The sequence below is a fragment of the Castor canadensis genome, chromosome 10 (assembly GCF_047511655.1).
Source record: "Castor canadensis chromosome 10, mCasCan1.hap1v2, whole genome shotgun sequence".
Classification (NCBI taxonomy): Eukaryota; Metazoa; Chordata; class Mammalia; order Rodentia; family Castoridae; genus Castor; species Castor canadensis.
Genome location: NC_133395.1, coordinates 12,021,920 through 12,037,376, shown reverse-complemented (window position 1 = coordinate 12,037,376; position 15,457 = coordinate 12,021,920). Strand labels below are relative to the sequence as shown.

At 38.0% G+C, this 15,457-nt stretch overlaps 1 protein-coding gene across 2 annotated transcripts in view; it reads left to right on the top strand.

The window, feature by feature from the left end:
* Nucleotides 1–15,457, top strand: part of Ubac2 (UBA domain containing 2) — a 138,331-nt gene that overhangs the window by 78,204 nt on the left and 44,670 nt on the right. For both annotated transcript variants that reach the window (XM_074043059.1, XM_074043058.1), the window contains 2 exons: nucleotides 5,694–5,817; nucleotides 9,255–9,302. In XM_074043059.1, the coding sequence (XP_073899160.1) occupies nucleotides 5,694–5,817; nucleotides 9,255–9,302 (172 nt within the window). The remainder of the gene's footprint in view (nucleotides 1–5,693; nucleotides 5,818–9,254; nucleotides 9,303–15,457) is intronic.

The window sequence follows — 15,457 nt, the reverse complement described above, 5'->3', positions numbered from 1 at the left end:
GGAGTAGTTATGCAGTCTAAATCTGGTCATCAGTTCATGACAAAGAAAGGTTTCTGTGGTGTGTGGAAGGACAGGTTAGGTGATGTTTTCAGGCAAGAGACCAATGGAATCAGTGACTGTGGACTCAGGGTGGCAAGGAGAGCTGAAGGAATTACATTGCAGGTGTAGTCCAGCTTCTCGCATACAGAATGAAGACACTTCCACTGCTTACCTCATGGTTTTAGTTGACTCAGTTTAAGCCAACAATGTAATGTGGCTGTCAAACGCAATTTATTTGCAGGCTAAATTACTAGAAGTATAGTGCTCACAAGAGGTAATATCTACCCTCATCCAGGACTGATCTGTCCATTCCAATCACTTCTGGGTGCTCCATTTTAGAAAGGAATGCATAGATCACATGGGGTGGTAAGGGACCTGGAGAGTGGGTCTTAGGAGAAGTAATTGTATGAGCTAAGAATGCTTAGGCATTGCAGGGATGTGATAATGATCTTCATGCATTTGAAATCTATCTCAAAGGGTTTAAGATTGCTTTTGTCAGCTTCCGAATTCCAGAGAATAGGAGAGCCAGTAAGAGGAAGTTAGTGAAGAAGACTTTCAGATCAAAAGATGAAAGTCATTCCTAAAAGTTGAGATTAATGAGCCAGTTGTACTGGCCCACATCTGTAATCCCAGCACTCTGAAACAGGTTGATCATCAGTTCAAGGTCAGCCTGAGCTACATACCAAAACCTTGTCTTAAAAAAACAAAAAGTAAGTTGGGATTATTTTTAAGGAATGTGCTATTTAGATACTTGTATGAACTGGTTGATGATTTTGAGAGATGATACAGAGAACTGAATCGTTTGGTAGGAATTTGCACCTCTATAACCCAGCAGCTTTTTGCTCCAGGATTCTATATAATGGCCATGTGGGTTTATCCTGGTATCATTAAGCTCTAAAGTGCTAAGAATCTGCAAAAGGGAGGCTACTGTCAAACTGAGGATTGAGCAAGTCAGCTGAATTCTTTGGGCCTCTATCTTACTGTCTTAAAAATAAAAGTATTGAACTAAGTGATCGCCAAGGTAATTCTAAATACAATAATTCTATGAGGAGGAAATACAAAGATTTTATGACTTGATAGATAAACATGGCATAATCTAGAACCAATTCATTTAAAACATAGATTGGGTGCTGGGGGTTTATAGCTCAATGTAGAGAGCACTTGTCTGTCTACCATGTGCAAGGCTCTTGAGTTTGATTTCCAGCATCACAAACAAACAAAACCATGAGTTGACACTGTTGAGAAATTTTCAATTTGTTGAAAGCTATCCTGGTGGGATATTTTTTGGCTTTTGATTTTGAAAATAGTTATTACTAAGTAAAACACTGTTATATAATGTAAGACTCAACTACTTAAAGCAGCTGTTCAGGTGAACCGGATCCGTCCTTTTTCTGGCATCAGAGTAGTCAATCATATAAAGAAGAGGCAATAGCCTGCAGGTGCTGTTGAAGTTTCACGTGAGGTAATTTTATGGGCTTAAACCTTATTTTCACTGTTTTTGAAATTTTTTCAGGGCTTCTTTAGCTGTGATTGTACTATAAAAGTAGAGGTGATGTGCTTTCCTGTAGAAGAAGTGAGATGAATTTTTTGTGATCTTAACAGAGTATTTTCATTATTTGCTCTACCAAGTATAGTCATGAGCACATAGTAGGTACTTAATTATTGTTAGTGATATTAGTTAAAGGAATGAATTCTTTATAACCTTATTTTGTTTTTTCTGCTTAAGATAAGGTTTTCAGAAGTTAGCTGTGCACAGTGTAAAAAAAGGTCAAACTGATTGTTGTTGGCAGTATAAAGAACAGATGTCATAAAATAAGGAAAAGAGAAAAACTGGTCAGTGACTAATAACATTATGGTATTTGGTGAAGTCTGTGTGTGTAGAAATAGCAACAGAAAATTTCTACAAAACAACCCAGATAGTCCTGGTTTAAGACGTGTACTTTTGTACTATGCGTGTATGTGGTCTAGTATTTAGTCATCATTTAAAATTATATAGTGATTAGTAACTTTTAAGGAATTTTTAAACTTCTTCTGTTGGTGTATAAGATGTAAACTGTGGTCATTAAAATTCCTACCAGCATTTTAAAAATTTATGTTGAAATGTAACCTCAAACAAGATCTTTGCTTCAGGTTATTTAAGTATAACATCACTTTTTTGTGCATTATTGTTAAATGTAAACAGAGGAACCTCTGTGAACTGAGAACCTCAGAGGACATGTTCTGTGGGGAGAGAACTCAACTGCAGTTGGCTCAGACAATTAGGTTTTATTATTACTAAAAATCTGTAAGGCCATATTTTGAGTATATTCATGAAACTATATGCTTTAATACCATTAAAAATGATAAAAACAAGAAAAGGGACCATTTAAAACAAAAGGTAAATTCTGCTATATGATTCCACCAATTTTAAAGGAAAATTCATTTGTTCTGTAATATTTAGTGAGTACCTACTCTGTGCTCAGTTCTAGACAGTAAAACAGCAAATAAAACAGACCAAACTCCACATCCTTGTGCAGCTTCCATTCTAGGTGGGGAGAGATGACAAATAAATGAATCACACAGTAGATTAGAAAGTGATAGATGCTATGGGGAAAGATAGTAAGGAAAACAGAGTGCAGAGTGGGCTGGGGCTATGAGGTATGGGTGTGGGTGTGTGTGTGTGTGTGTGCGCACGCGTGCGCACACACACACACACAGGCAATGGCAGGAGTGGTCAGGGTGGGCTGCTCTGACAAGGTGCTGTTCTCATAGTAGAAGACCAAATTCTGATGGTAGGGGACACAGGGCCTATAGTCTTTGTAAGGACTTTGGTCTTTAAGGTAGAAAGTTATTGGAGGATTTTAAGCTAACTTGTACTTTCCAATGAAAAGCACAGCTGTTTAATCAACTGTGGGTTTAGAATTGAACAAAACCAATTCTCTTGTGTAGTACTTAGAAATCTCTGTTAATTTTTTTAATCCAGCAAATACTGAGTATGTGTTAAGTCTAAGGAACTTTGCTAGGCATCAAGGCAGTACAAAACTAAGTACATTATAGTGCTTTCTCTTGGTATTAATCTAATCGGAGATTTTGGAAACTCATAGACTTAATTAAAATGTAAGTCAGACCCACCTGAGCATGGGTCTCCATGCCTATAATCCTAACTCAGGAAGCTGAGGCAAGAGGATCATGAGTTCCAGGTATGGGCTAAATAGCAAGACCCTCTCTCAAAACAAAAAGAAATGGGTCATACAATTGTTTAAGTATAAGGATTATTTAATTTTCCCAAACTAAATGAGCTTCTAAGCTGTACCAATTGTGCTGATGCTGGGGGAACCCGCAGGACTCCATTTCTTTCCTGCTCTGTGTTCTGTGTGTGCTTAGTCCAGGAAGAGGGCAGATGGGCAAAGAATCCACCACTGATCAGCATGGTAGTCACTCTGCTCACTGTACACGAACCTCTGCTACTCAGTCCCTGCCATGCTCATATTCTGCGAGCTAAGTGTTGCTTACACACCTCTGTATCCTGACCTCAACGTGGTACCTGTACTTAGGTATTCATTGGCTGGGGTTTTCCCTATTCCAGCACTTGCACCATTCTTGTCCATTCCTGTTGATATTGCAGCCAGTTGTCACCTTTGCTGTGTATGGGAGTGGGAGGTTGTTAACAGTAGAATTGAGAAGACAGAGAATGATTTTCAGAATGTGGTCTCTATCAGAGATAAGAAAATGTACAAGAGGCCAAGAGGGTACTGTGTTTCCACAAAAGTGTAGTGAGAACTTCTTTGTAGAAGTGAAAAATAGTTCTTGTGCTATTTTATGGTAATGAAATAACTCTTTGTACTGATGCCATAAAAGATAGACCAGTTAACCCAAGTATGTAATGAAAATGGGTGCAAGAGTATGCCAAAACCACCCTGCTCGTTCCTGTCACCAGACTGTCCCTGGTAGGAATGTTAGCTTACAGTCCTGGAAGGAGTTCCATGAGGTTACTGAATGCTGCTTGCTCATGGGTGCAGGTGTAGCTCCTCTGCTTGGCATCCACCTTTACAGGTGTTGCTTACACACCTCTGTATCCTGATCTCCACGTGGTACCTGTGCTTAGGTATTCATTGGCTGGGCTTGATCCATCCATTTACTGAAACAGCAAAACTGACATACCTTTAGGGGCAAAGAAGAAAGCTGCTAACCACCAAGAGGAGTCAAAGAAATCTTGCAGTGCCATGCAAGATGGGTTTCTTTTTCTTTTTTCTTTTTTTTTTTTGCGGTACTGGGGCTTGAATTCAGGGCCTACACCTTGAGCCACTCCACCAGCCCTTTTTTGTGTTAGGTATTTTTGAGATAGGGTCTCAAACAACTAATTGCCCGGGGCTGGCTTCAAACTGCAATCCTCCTGATCTCTGCCTCCTGAGTAGCTAGGATTATAGGCGTGAGCCACCGGCACCTGGTGCAAGATGGGTTTCTTAAGCAGAAGAGTGGAAAGGATTTTTTAGATTGAAAAATAATTCATGTCAGTGTCTAATTAAAGGACCATAAAGTGCCCAAGAACCAGCCCACATGAGTGAGGTGGGAGAGGGAGAGAGAAGGAGCCAGTGAGAGAACACTTTGTGTGTTTTGGGCCAGATGTGGGATAGAAGAAGACAGTTGTGGGAAACTACAGTCATAAAATTTTGCAGGTTTTTGCTACTTTGCAGTAATATTTAAATTTCATCTTTGGGAGACTGTGGAAGTGAAGGACAGAGTGCAGGATGTCCCACATGTCATTTGTGTATCAGAAGGAAGGGTCTTAGACAGTCCAGTGATATGATCAGATACCTATCTTCTAGCACAGGGCTAAAAACTTAAAGGGAAGACCTCTTATTTGGGGAAGAGAGTGCTGTTAACCATGTTAAGAGGCAGATTAAAAAGAAGCAAGAGTGGTAGAAGGACTTCTGAAGGTATCAAATTGAATTTCAGAGTCAGGGTGAAAGGCAAGCAGGCAGTGTTAGGACTCACTTTATTTTCTTAGTCAAAGCCATAGAAGGAGTTGAAATTATTCAGAGATAAGAAAAAGAAGAAAAGACTTCTTCGAGGGCTAAGGGAGCCCTCCAAAATAGTAGGAGAGTGGTGTGAGAAGTCATTGGGAACCAACAAGAAAGAAAAAGTTTAAAAGGAGGAAGGAATTTAAGAAAAGGAGGGCAGGAGTAGCACACAGTGGTGATAGAGTACTGGTCAAAGTCTGAGATGAAGCTTTGGATTTGACCTTGAAGAATTCTTTTCTTTCTTTCTTTCTTTCTTTTTTTTTATCCGTATGGATCATGAAGAATTCTGATGTTTGTTGCTTGCTTTTGGTTTGTGTAGTCTCTTCATTATATTTCAAGTCATTTATGGGGATTAAACATAGCATTCGTTTTAAATTTTCCCACAAGACCTCACAATTAGTTAGTAGATGATGAACCACTCTTTTGCAGTGGTTTGGAAGGGTCATCAAGAATAGGATAATTAGAGTTTTCATATAGTATTATATGCAAGTATAAATTATTTTGCACATGACGAATGTTTGAAACCAACTCATGTAAGACCATGCTTTTAGAATGAAATAAGTTATAAGCAGTGTTACTTCAAATACCCATCTGCCATTAGTACTGTAAGTTCAGCCTTACACTATAGTGATTTTTCTTTATTTGTTTGCATAGCTTGGCACCTGTGTTTGCTCTGTTTGTACCATTTTACTGCTCCATACCAAGAGTCCAAGTGGCACAAATTCTGGGCCCATTGTCCATCACAAACAAGACACTGATTTATATATTGGGACTACAGGTACAGTATGCATTTTATGTTCACATTTCTTTAACCAAATCTCTCTCTCTCTCTCTCTTTTTCTCTTTTGATCTCCTTGAAAACAATGTTTTTTTTCCCATAAATTTGCCTCATGATCTATATCAAATGTTCAGAGGAAGTGTTACAGAGCAAGAACATCAAGGTGGAAGGTACTAGAATACTTTCATAGCCTTTACAAATCTGATAAGAGCTTTCACTGTAATTTGTGTAAATGGAAAATATTTTCATTCAGTGGTACAATTGTAAGTATGTTTTAAGAATCATAGTTTGAAGTAGAAACAAATCAGAATGGTGGAAAGTGGAAATTCAATGTCAGAATTAATTTATTAAATACGGTGTCGTAAATAAAGATCTGAAGAAGAAACGCAGCATGTTTTACTCATCTTGAGTCTTGGCATTTTTGAGAAGCATTGCTAACTTTGTTACTTCTGTGTTTGTGTAGATATGATGGTAGTGTCACCATTTGCCAACTGCCTTGCTGTGCCCAACATTAGAGTACTTAACTGACTTTAAACTTAAAAGGGCGATCTTCACCAATATTCACTGGGCACCAGTTCCAGGTCCTATGGTAGAAGACACACAGTTTTCAGTTTTCTATCTGTACTGCCACTTTTTATTTGGCTCTCACAACTTTTTATGTCAGGTTTTATCCTATAGCTTCCTATGGCACAATGCATAGCTTGGCCTTTTGATCCACTAATTAATACTCATAACATTCCCTGTTCTACACATACCAAACCAGATACTAGTATCACTGTAAAATGCCCTTCTCTCTCCCCTTTTCACCTTTAGCATTTCCTTTCACTTCTCTAGTCTGCTGCCATGCCTTATCAATGGCTCATCTGGGGCGGTGTTTCCTTACCACTTTTACAACCGTTTCTCATGAAGTGTGTTTATTCCTCATCTCTCAACCCCCATACCGTGAGACTTGGGTCAGGTTCCAGTTCTAGCCTAGCTCTCACTGTGTTGAACACCTCTAAGCCTGATGTTGACTGTATAATTCCAACTCTAAATTTATGTAGAATGGAGGACAAGAAACATTGTTTTATTAATTATGGGGTAGGAATTCAGTGTGCCATATGAAAAGTCTTTGGACCAAGTACACTTTGGCTTGTTAACTTGGTCTAATAATTATTTGTTTGTTCTCATACTTTTCCTGAGCCCCCATTTCCCCACCTGTAAAGTAGAGATAATATCTACATTACAGGGTTTTTAAGGACCAGAGATCATAGTATGGGTGTTTTTAGTGTACTCTGAACAGATAAGAAGAACTGAGTCAGCTGGTTCATGCCATTAATTAATACCTTATAGCTACCCCCATTAGTTTTTCATTGTGGATGTATTATTATTTTTTGGCAAAACACAAAGTAAGTATTATGTTCCATCTTTTGGGCAAACAGAATTCTAATTAGGGGAGGAGACACTGCCTAGCCTCTGTCACAAGAGCCGCTACATTTGGTGCCATTTCTGCAGTATTTTACAACCCACAGTGAGAGTATCCTTTTGGCTCTGCCCAAAGGCAGAGATGTAGATGCAAGTACCACAGGTGGTATCTCAAAGTAATATAAATTCCTAATATTGTCATAAGAATCCCATCTTGGGAGATAGAAGTCAGTATCAGAAAGTGGAAGTAGAGGTTTCTCATTTGCTTTGTGATAAAACCTCGTCCTTGGCATGAATGGTACCCAGAATTCTTCTTGCCTATCTAGCACCAATTCCCACCCTTCCCCACCTTAAAGTGAGTATGACTGATGTCCATCCTCTCCTTGCCTTTGTCTCCTCTGAGGTTTTGCACGTGTTTCTGTGCCTTCCTTTCTTCCTACCATAGTCACTTGTAAGCAGGGACATTTGTTGAATGAATGAGTGAACGAACAAATGAATGAATGGCTTTCATTGTTATGAGAAGAACCACAATACTTGTTAGGAGACATGTACATATTAGATGGTTGAGAGCCGTCCCTGAGTGCCCTGTGCTAGGGGCTGTGGAGGACGGAAGAAAGTGTGAGATGTGGCCCCTGTCCTTGGAGAAAATTCACTCTTTCATAATGCAAGCAGGCACACTTTGCATCAAGTGTGCAGTGAGATAAGGAGCTTCAGAATCCAAATGACATTGTTTTTTTTATTGACAACGTGACATGTTCTTTTTTACTTGTGGATGAGATGTAACAAGGTGGTGAGCACAGGGCTGGGGGGCAGGACACATACCTAGCTCCCCTTCCTCCTATAATTATCTGACCTTGGGGCAAATTATATAGCAACTCAGTTTTTTCACAAGTGAAATGGAGTTCATAGAACCCCCTTATCCAGGGATAAGGGGGATTGCATGAATTCAGTGTATAAAAAGCCTTGACAGCAATGCCTAGCTTACAGAACATGATAACTGGTTTATTCTTCCTAATGTTAAATGAGAACAAAATACAAAATGAAAGCAAAGTATTTGTCTACATAATTCTTATCCTTGTTACTATGAGAGTCATTTACACTGAACACACCTCATGCCAATCAAAGGTTAAATGGACAGTGACAGCCATCGCCCCTTTCTAGTGAGCCAGCCTCCTTTCTCTCATCCTTAGCCTCTCTTACGCTCTGTGTTGTCTGTCTGCTTTCTGTGTGTTCATGTTAAGGGTGCACAACTTGGGTTTCCATCTAGCACCATGGCAACAATTAATCTGGGCTATCATGTTTGAGTATCCTGTTCCTTCCTCTGTGATCAGAAACTCCCAATCTAAACTCCTAAAAATGAAGAAGCACCAGACCACAAGTCATTTTGTTCTTCTAAGGACACTTTAAGATGCCTTGTGATCTTTTTTTTTTTTTTAAACCCTGAGCACAACTGTTAGATATAAATAATTTGAAAAATAAAAGGAGAAATTTCATGAAATCTAATTCTAATTACTTTTATCATTAATTAGCTCTGATTTTTCTAGTTTATTCCTTCTTGGGTGAATTAGAATGAGGATATCAGCTCTTTAGACGGGTTCGTTGCACATGGAACTGTATGCTGGAAGATCTCTTCTCATCTAAATTTGGAGTAGCAATGATTAAAAAAAATTAAAATGAGAAACTTATTAAACAAATATTATAAGTCATTACCTAATGCTGTTAATTCCTAGTAATTTTTTTACTTGTAGGTTTTTTACTTTAAGTCAATACCTGTTTGCAAACAAGAATATGTTTGAATTTCACTTACTTTCTTTGCACAGGAGTGAGCTAGGTTCAATCAATGTGTTTTCAGTTATAGAAAAACTAACATCTTGATTTTAAAAAATTAATACTTTCAGTTGGATAATATTTGTTTATCTATATTAAGGCATATGTAATTAATACTTAAAGTAAATAATTGTGACTATATTATAAAAATAAGTATGCTTGACAGTTGAATTTTATTTTTTAACTACTTTTTTTTTCTTTTATAGCTTTTCACCTCTGGTTCCTATATCTGGATTGTAGCCATAAGTGGACTTGTAAGTATGATTTTCCCCCCTTCCCTCTCTGTTCTAAAAAATAAAAACTAGGAAAAAAAAATGTCATGCTTAGATTGTGAGGCCTACTCACCTGTCCCTGACACTTGCCAGGGCTGCCTCAATGCCACTTCCTTAGTGACTACAAAGGGCCGCTTATATGGAAAATCAAGACAAAGGAGCCAGTTTGTCTCAGGGGGTTTTTTTGTTGTTGTTGTTGTTTTGCTTATTTATTTATTTTGGTGATACTAGAGTTTGAACTCAGGGCTTCATGTTTGCTAGGCAGGTACTTCACCAACCCTTTTTTGTAGTGGGTATTTTTGAGATAGGATCTCGGCAACTATTTGCCTAGGCTGGCTTCAAACTCCAATCTTCCTGAGTAGCTAGGATTATAGGTATGAACCACTGGTGCCCAGCTGTCTCAGTTTTCAAAGTAAATTTGATAAAAGTTTTATCTGAGTTTTTTTTGCTAGTGTTGTTTTTAAATTACATTAGTAGTCTCATTTGTAGTATGAAAAAAATGACAGAAAATGGGGAAGTTAGATCTACTAAAAATAAGGAGAGTTATTATGCTTGTTTTATAAAGAGACACTGTCGTGTGAGGGAAAAAAATAAGGCGAACTGGAAAGTCAGGTGGGTTGGAGCAGACAGAAGACTCATCAGGCCTGTGGCCAGAGAGGGAGGAAGCCAAAGGATGCGGTGTCCTTATCTGTATACTGGAATTTCCTCCCCTCTCCCATGTCTACGCTGTTCATTATATTTTATCAATAAGCACTTGCCTTAAACTCTTTTAGGACCTAATTTAAAAGAAAATTAGATCATGAGCCTGAGTCTAATTCTTCATGGCGAATATAAACTCCTAGATTTAGGAAAATAAATTTGTAACTTAGTATATTTAGATTGTCATTTTCATTTTTTCCTTGGAAAATACTAAGGAAATTACAAAATGGATTTGTAGGAATTTGTATAACATCAAAGGGAAAAGACTCATAAAAAACTGTGCATCATCCCACCAGTAATAAAGTAAGTTATTACTATTTATCCTTATTTCCAGAGTGATAAAATAGAACTGTGTGCCTGAAACTCATTGTGAAGCCATTACAGCACCTGAGCCATCTGGTATTCTTAAGACTCTGGTGGCTTCAGGACTCTGGGACCCAGTTGCCAAGCCCTCCCTAGTCTAAGCTTCTCATCACTGACCTGCCAGCTCTATTGACAGTGACTTACTCAGCCTTTGGACTGATCGAGAACACATGGCTTTGATAGTGAGAGCTACATGTACTGTTTCTTTCATGGTGTATTTTGTCTTAGCAGTAATGGTCTTGAATCCTCTTTGTAGGGTTTTCCTAAACCATTCAAGAATTTGACAACTACTTTATTATATGCCATTTGATTGTGTTGATTTCCTATGGTTCACTTATTTTCACCATCCATTCCTTTCTTAATGGCTCAATATGGGGCTCGCTTATTTTAAGTAGTCCATTTTCTTTTCTTACTGTTTTTAAACTTGATTTTTTAAGTTAAGTGCTTGCTGTCACCTTAGAATTTTCATTTTCTTAGGTGAAATATTGGTTTCAATGCTAAAAGGTAAAATTTTACCAAAAGGTTTTGAACATTCCCCCACAACACTGAATACTATCTGTGCATTTCTTTTTGGTATTATGGTTTTCATTTTTTAGCATTTTATTTAGCTTTATGCCAAAAAGAAAGGCTGAAGGCATGGCCTAAGTAGTAGAGTGCTTGCCTAGTAAGCAAAGGCCCTAACTTCAATCCCCAACACTGCAGCCAAAAACAAAAAAAGGAAGTTCGTTGATCTATGGGAAGAGAAGCAATATTGAGCAAGAGACATCTGGATTAAGCATACTGTGGCTTTTTCAGACCTGGGTCCTGTAGTCAGTGAGTGTAAAGCAGACACTTTGCCATACTTAGGCCATGCCTAAGTATGTTCAAAACCTTTTGGTAAAATTTTACCTTTTAGCATTGAAACCAATATTTCACCTAACATACTCTGTGTTAAGGAAATAATTTTCTTTTACTTTGGCAGTTAATTTGTTAGGAGAAGGAGCTTTTTAAAAGGTTTTCTTGTTTGTTCTTGGTGGTACTGGGGTTTGAACTCAGGCTCTTATGCTTGCTGCACAGGTGCTCTACCACTGGAGCTACTCTGCCAGCCCCTAAAAGAAGGTATTTTTGTAAAACAAGTCATTTTGTTATCTGCTGTTATAGAAACAGCAACAAAAAATTCTCATACTTTTCTCGAAAGCTGCCAATTTCAGTGAGCTTATTTTATTTAGTTAGTTATTGGTTGATTTCTTTCAGGTAGGGTAGTTTTTATCTCCTTGTGTCACTCATTTTTGCATTATTATGGATGTCTCTAAATATACAGCTGTAAAATATTCCAGTGGTTAAAAGAGGAGGTTTATAAATGACATCGGTATGGTATTTTACCAGGTAGGAGCCCACTTTCTGTCATCAGTGATGTCACAGAGAAGAATGAAAACTAAATTCTTTTCCTTTGTTGAGGTAAAACATAGTTTTTAATTTAGCAGGAGTAACAGAATTAGTTTGCCTAGAATGACTGTTCCTCTTCAGTTCCATGTTGTGATCCATCAGAGATTTCACTTCCTGCCCAGGAAGGACAGGGCATTCAGTTGTGCTAAGTGATTACTTTGACTCACATGTGTCATATTAGCACCATTGTGTTCAGTTATTCTCAGAATGTCTTTGGTGGAAGACTTTGAAAAATTAAGGCCACTCTTTATATTCATAATTCTGTTAGTCTTACTACACATTAATACTTTCTTAAAGAAAGCATCGCTCACTTATTGAACTTTATTTAAATTCTTTCTGTGGTTCTGCTGAGATCTTTTGCGCCATCTATGTCTCATTACTTCTTCATTTTCTGCAGTTTTATGAATCATAGTAATGAGTCATTACTACTAGAATGTACCCTGTTTCTCCAAAGCTGATTCTGGCATGATTAAAACAGAAAGAGCTTTTGTCAATTTTCTCATTTTACAATTCACTTATTTATCATTGTTTAGGCCTCTTTCAAGCTGTTTAAGAGCACATTGCCAGAGGGACTTACTTTCTCAATCTCTAGGCTTTTCTGTTTCATATGTCCTTTTTTTTTTTTTCCCCCTTTTATTACTCATATGTGCATACAAGGTTTGGGTCATTTCTCCCCCCTGCCCCCACCCCCTCCCTTACCACCCACTCCGCCCCCTCCCTCTCCCCCCCACCCCCTCAATACCCAGCAGAAACTATTTTGCCCTTATTTCTAATTTTGTTGTAGAGAGACTATAAGCAATAATAGGAAGGAACAAGGGTTTTTGCTGGTTGAGATAAGGATAGCTATACAGGGCATTGACTCACATTGATTTCCTGCGTGTGTGTGTTACCTTCTAGGTTAATTCTTTTTGATCTCACCTTTTCTCTAGTTCCTGGTCCCCTTTTCCTATTGGCCTCAGTTGTCATATGTCCTTGACTACATTCATTTTCTGCCTTTGTTACCTGTTCTATACAATACAGCCGACTTTTATTATCTTGTGATCAAGCAACCTTAGTGTAGGGGAAAAAAAATCTGTTCTACGCAATAACAAGATTAGAAGTATAGCTCAACAGCAGATTAGTTAGAGGCCACTTTCCATGTGGCCTGAGTTTAGATTGCTTTCTGAAGGCAGTGAGGATCTTTTAAGTTTTCCAAACACACACACTTCAGATGGTGCAAGATTGTAGAAGTCTTACTGGCTTGTAAATGATAGAAGTGAGAAGAGAAGATGAGCCATCGAGGCATTCAGGATGGCTCATTTCTGGACTGTGATTTGCCTTTATCTCATCTCTCCTCAGTAGTTTTAAAGACAAAAAAATTAAATATTGTCTTATAACTGTGAAAAATGGAAATATCTAAATCTACTGTGGGGCTGTCAACTTCCTTTGGAGTAAGATTTGGGGTTCTGACATGCTTCCTGGGTGTCTGGGTCCTCTGACTTCCCTGGCTTGTGTGTGCCTTTCTCTTTATACTTCCTTTTTAAAAAAATCCCTAGATTTTTTTTCTCCAGATTGACCAAATAGCAGTTAGGGTGGTAGGTCAGATAAATCATCTGATGTTGAAAATCATCAGTTAAACTTTGGGAATTTAGATTATTCTTTATTAGTTCATTGAAAATTAAAACAAAGGGGTTGAACTGACCAAAGTGAAGTATACCAACAATGGAAATACATCGAGAAATCCCTCTGAACATCAACTTAGAAATTAATAATGAAAGACAGGATTGTAAAATAGGTTTTGTGTGTGTGTGTGTGTGTGTGTGTGTGTGTGTGTATGCAGGGGGAAGGGTGAACAAAGGAGATCAAGGTGAAGGAATATGGTTGGAGGTGATCTAACCAATGTACAAATGTAGGCTTATTTGAAATTGTCACAATGAATCCTCCTTGTATAACAAATATATCCTAATAAAAATTAAAATAAAAACAATAAAAAATTAAAATAAAAAACAACTAAAATAAATACTAGGTATTTAATGTAGGTAATTAATGTATTTACTGAATACAAATAAATTTGTATTTAATACAAAAAAAAAGAAAATTAAGACAGGCTACAAGAAAAATCAAGACTGACTAAAGCTACGAAGTCGGTTGGGCTTATGAAGGACCACATGTAGAAGGAGAAGATGGCCAGTGGCTCCTTAAGAAACATCCATGCTTAGAGGGCACTTTCACCCTTTTATAATTGAAATAGCAATTATGATCCCAGCACTGAATTGAGTGCATCATTCACACACTCAATTTTATGTTGACCCATTCCTACCCTCTCCATTCTTCCCTTGTCCCCCCTCCTTCTCCATTCCCCTTTTCTCTATTGTGACCTTAGGTATGCTGGACCAACTGGAAGAAACCATACTCTGCCTTACAGTAATTGCTGCTGAGTCAGGGCTGATTATATCTTATTTGACAGGTATCACACAAAGAGGCAAGTTCTAGTGGACATGTGATTTTTAAGAAATGAAATGATGCATATGTCTTAATAAAGCTGGAAAATAGAAGTTCCTTATAAAATCTAGCTAGCTGGGCTCATACCTGTAATCCTAGCTACTTAGGGAGATGGAGATCAGGAGTATTGCAATTTGAGACCAGCTCAGGCAGAGTTAGCAAGACCCCATCTTAACAAACGAACTGGGTGTGAGCCATAGGTAGGAGGATTGAGGTCCCAGGCCAGCCTGGGTGAAAATGGGTGACCCTGTTGGAAAAATAATTACAGCAAAAAGGGCTGAAGGTGTGGCTCAAGTGATAGAGCACCTGCCTGCCTAGCAAGTGTGATGCTCTGAGTTCAAACCCCAGTACTACCAATAAATAAATAAATAAACTGTTTTCATCCTCTTTCTACTGGGTTCAACCCTCTTGGACCTCTGTGTGCCTTGTTGACACCAGACTTTGTTCTGTGACTACCATTAGCCACCAGAAAGAAGTGATGAATGCTTCATCCAAGCAGAAGCTTTCAGAGTCATTGCGTAGGTCCACCATTCCTCTGTTCCCTTTACCAGGAGAAAAGAGAAGCTGCTCCTGGAGACCCCAGAATCAAGAAGACACCTGGCTGTAGCCAACATATGACATAGACAAGGAATAAGACTTTGTGACAACACATCCAGAATGGTTTGTTACCACAGCATAACCTAGAGGAAGCTGAATCTTTTTCTAAACATGTTACCAATATTATCATAATTAGTCTTTATAAAAGCCTGACTATACAAACTGTTACTCTATAGAGGAAGAAACTGAGGCACAGAGAAATTAAGTGATTCGCCAGTTACATAAGCTGGTAAGTAGTGGAGATAAGATTCAAGTGTAGGTAATGTAACTTTAGTATCTGTGCACTTAAAAGATAGTTTTATATAACCACATGCAGTTTCTTGTTACTTTATCCATTCTTTCACTCACATATGCTCTCTTCTAGCAAAATGTTATTCAAATACACACACACACACATTATTGTGGTACAAATATTTAACATGAGATCTACCCTCTTAACAAAATTTGAAGTTTAAAATGCCTTTCTCTTGATAAAGGTACTGTATGATACCTTAGCTCTCTAGGGTTTGTTTATGTTGTTAACTGAAACTTTATGCCTATTGATTAGTAATTTCCTTTTCCGTCTTCCCCCT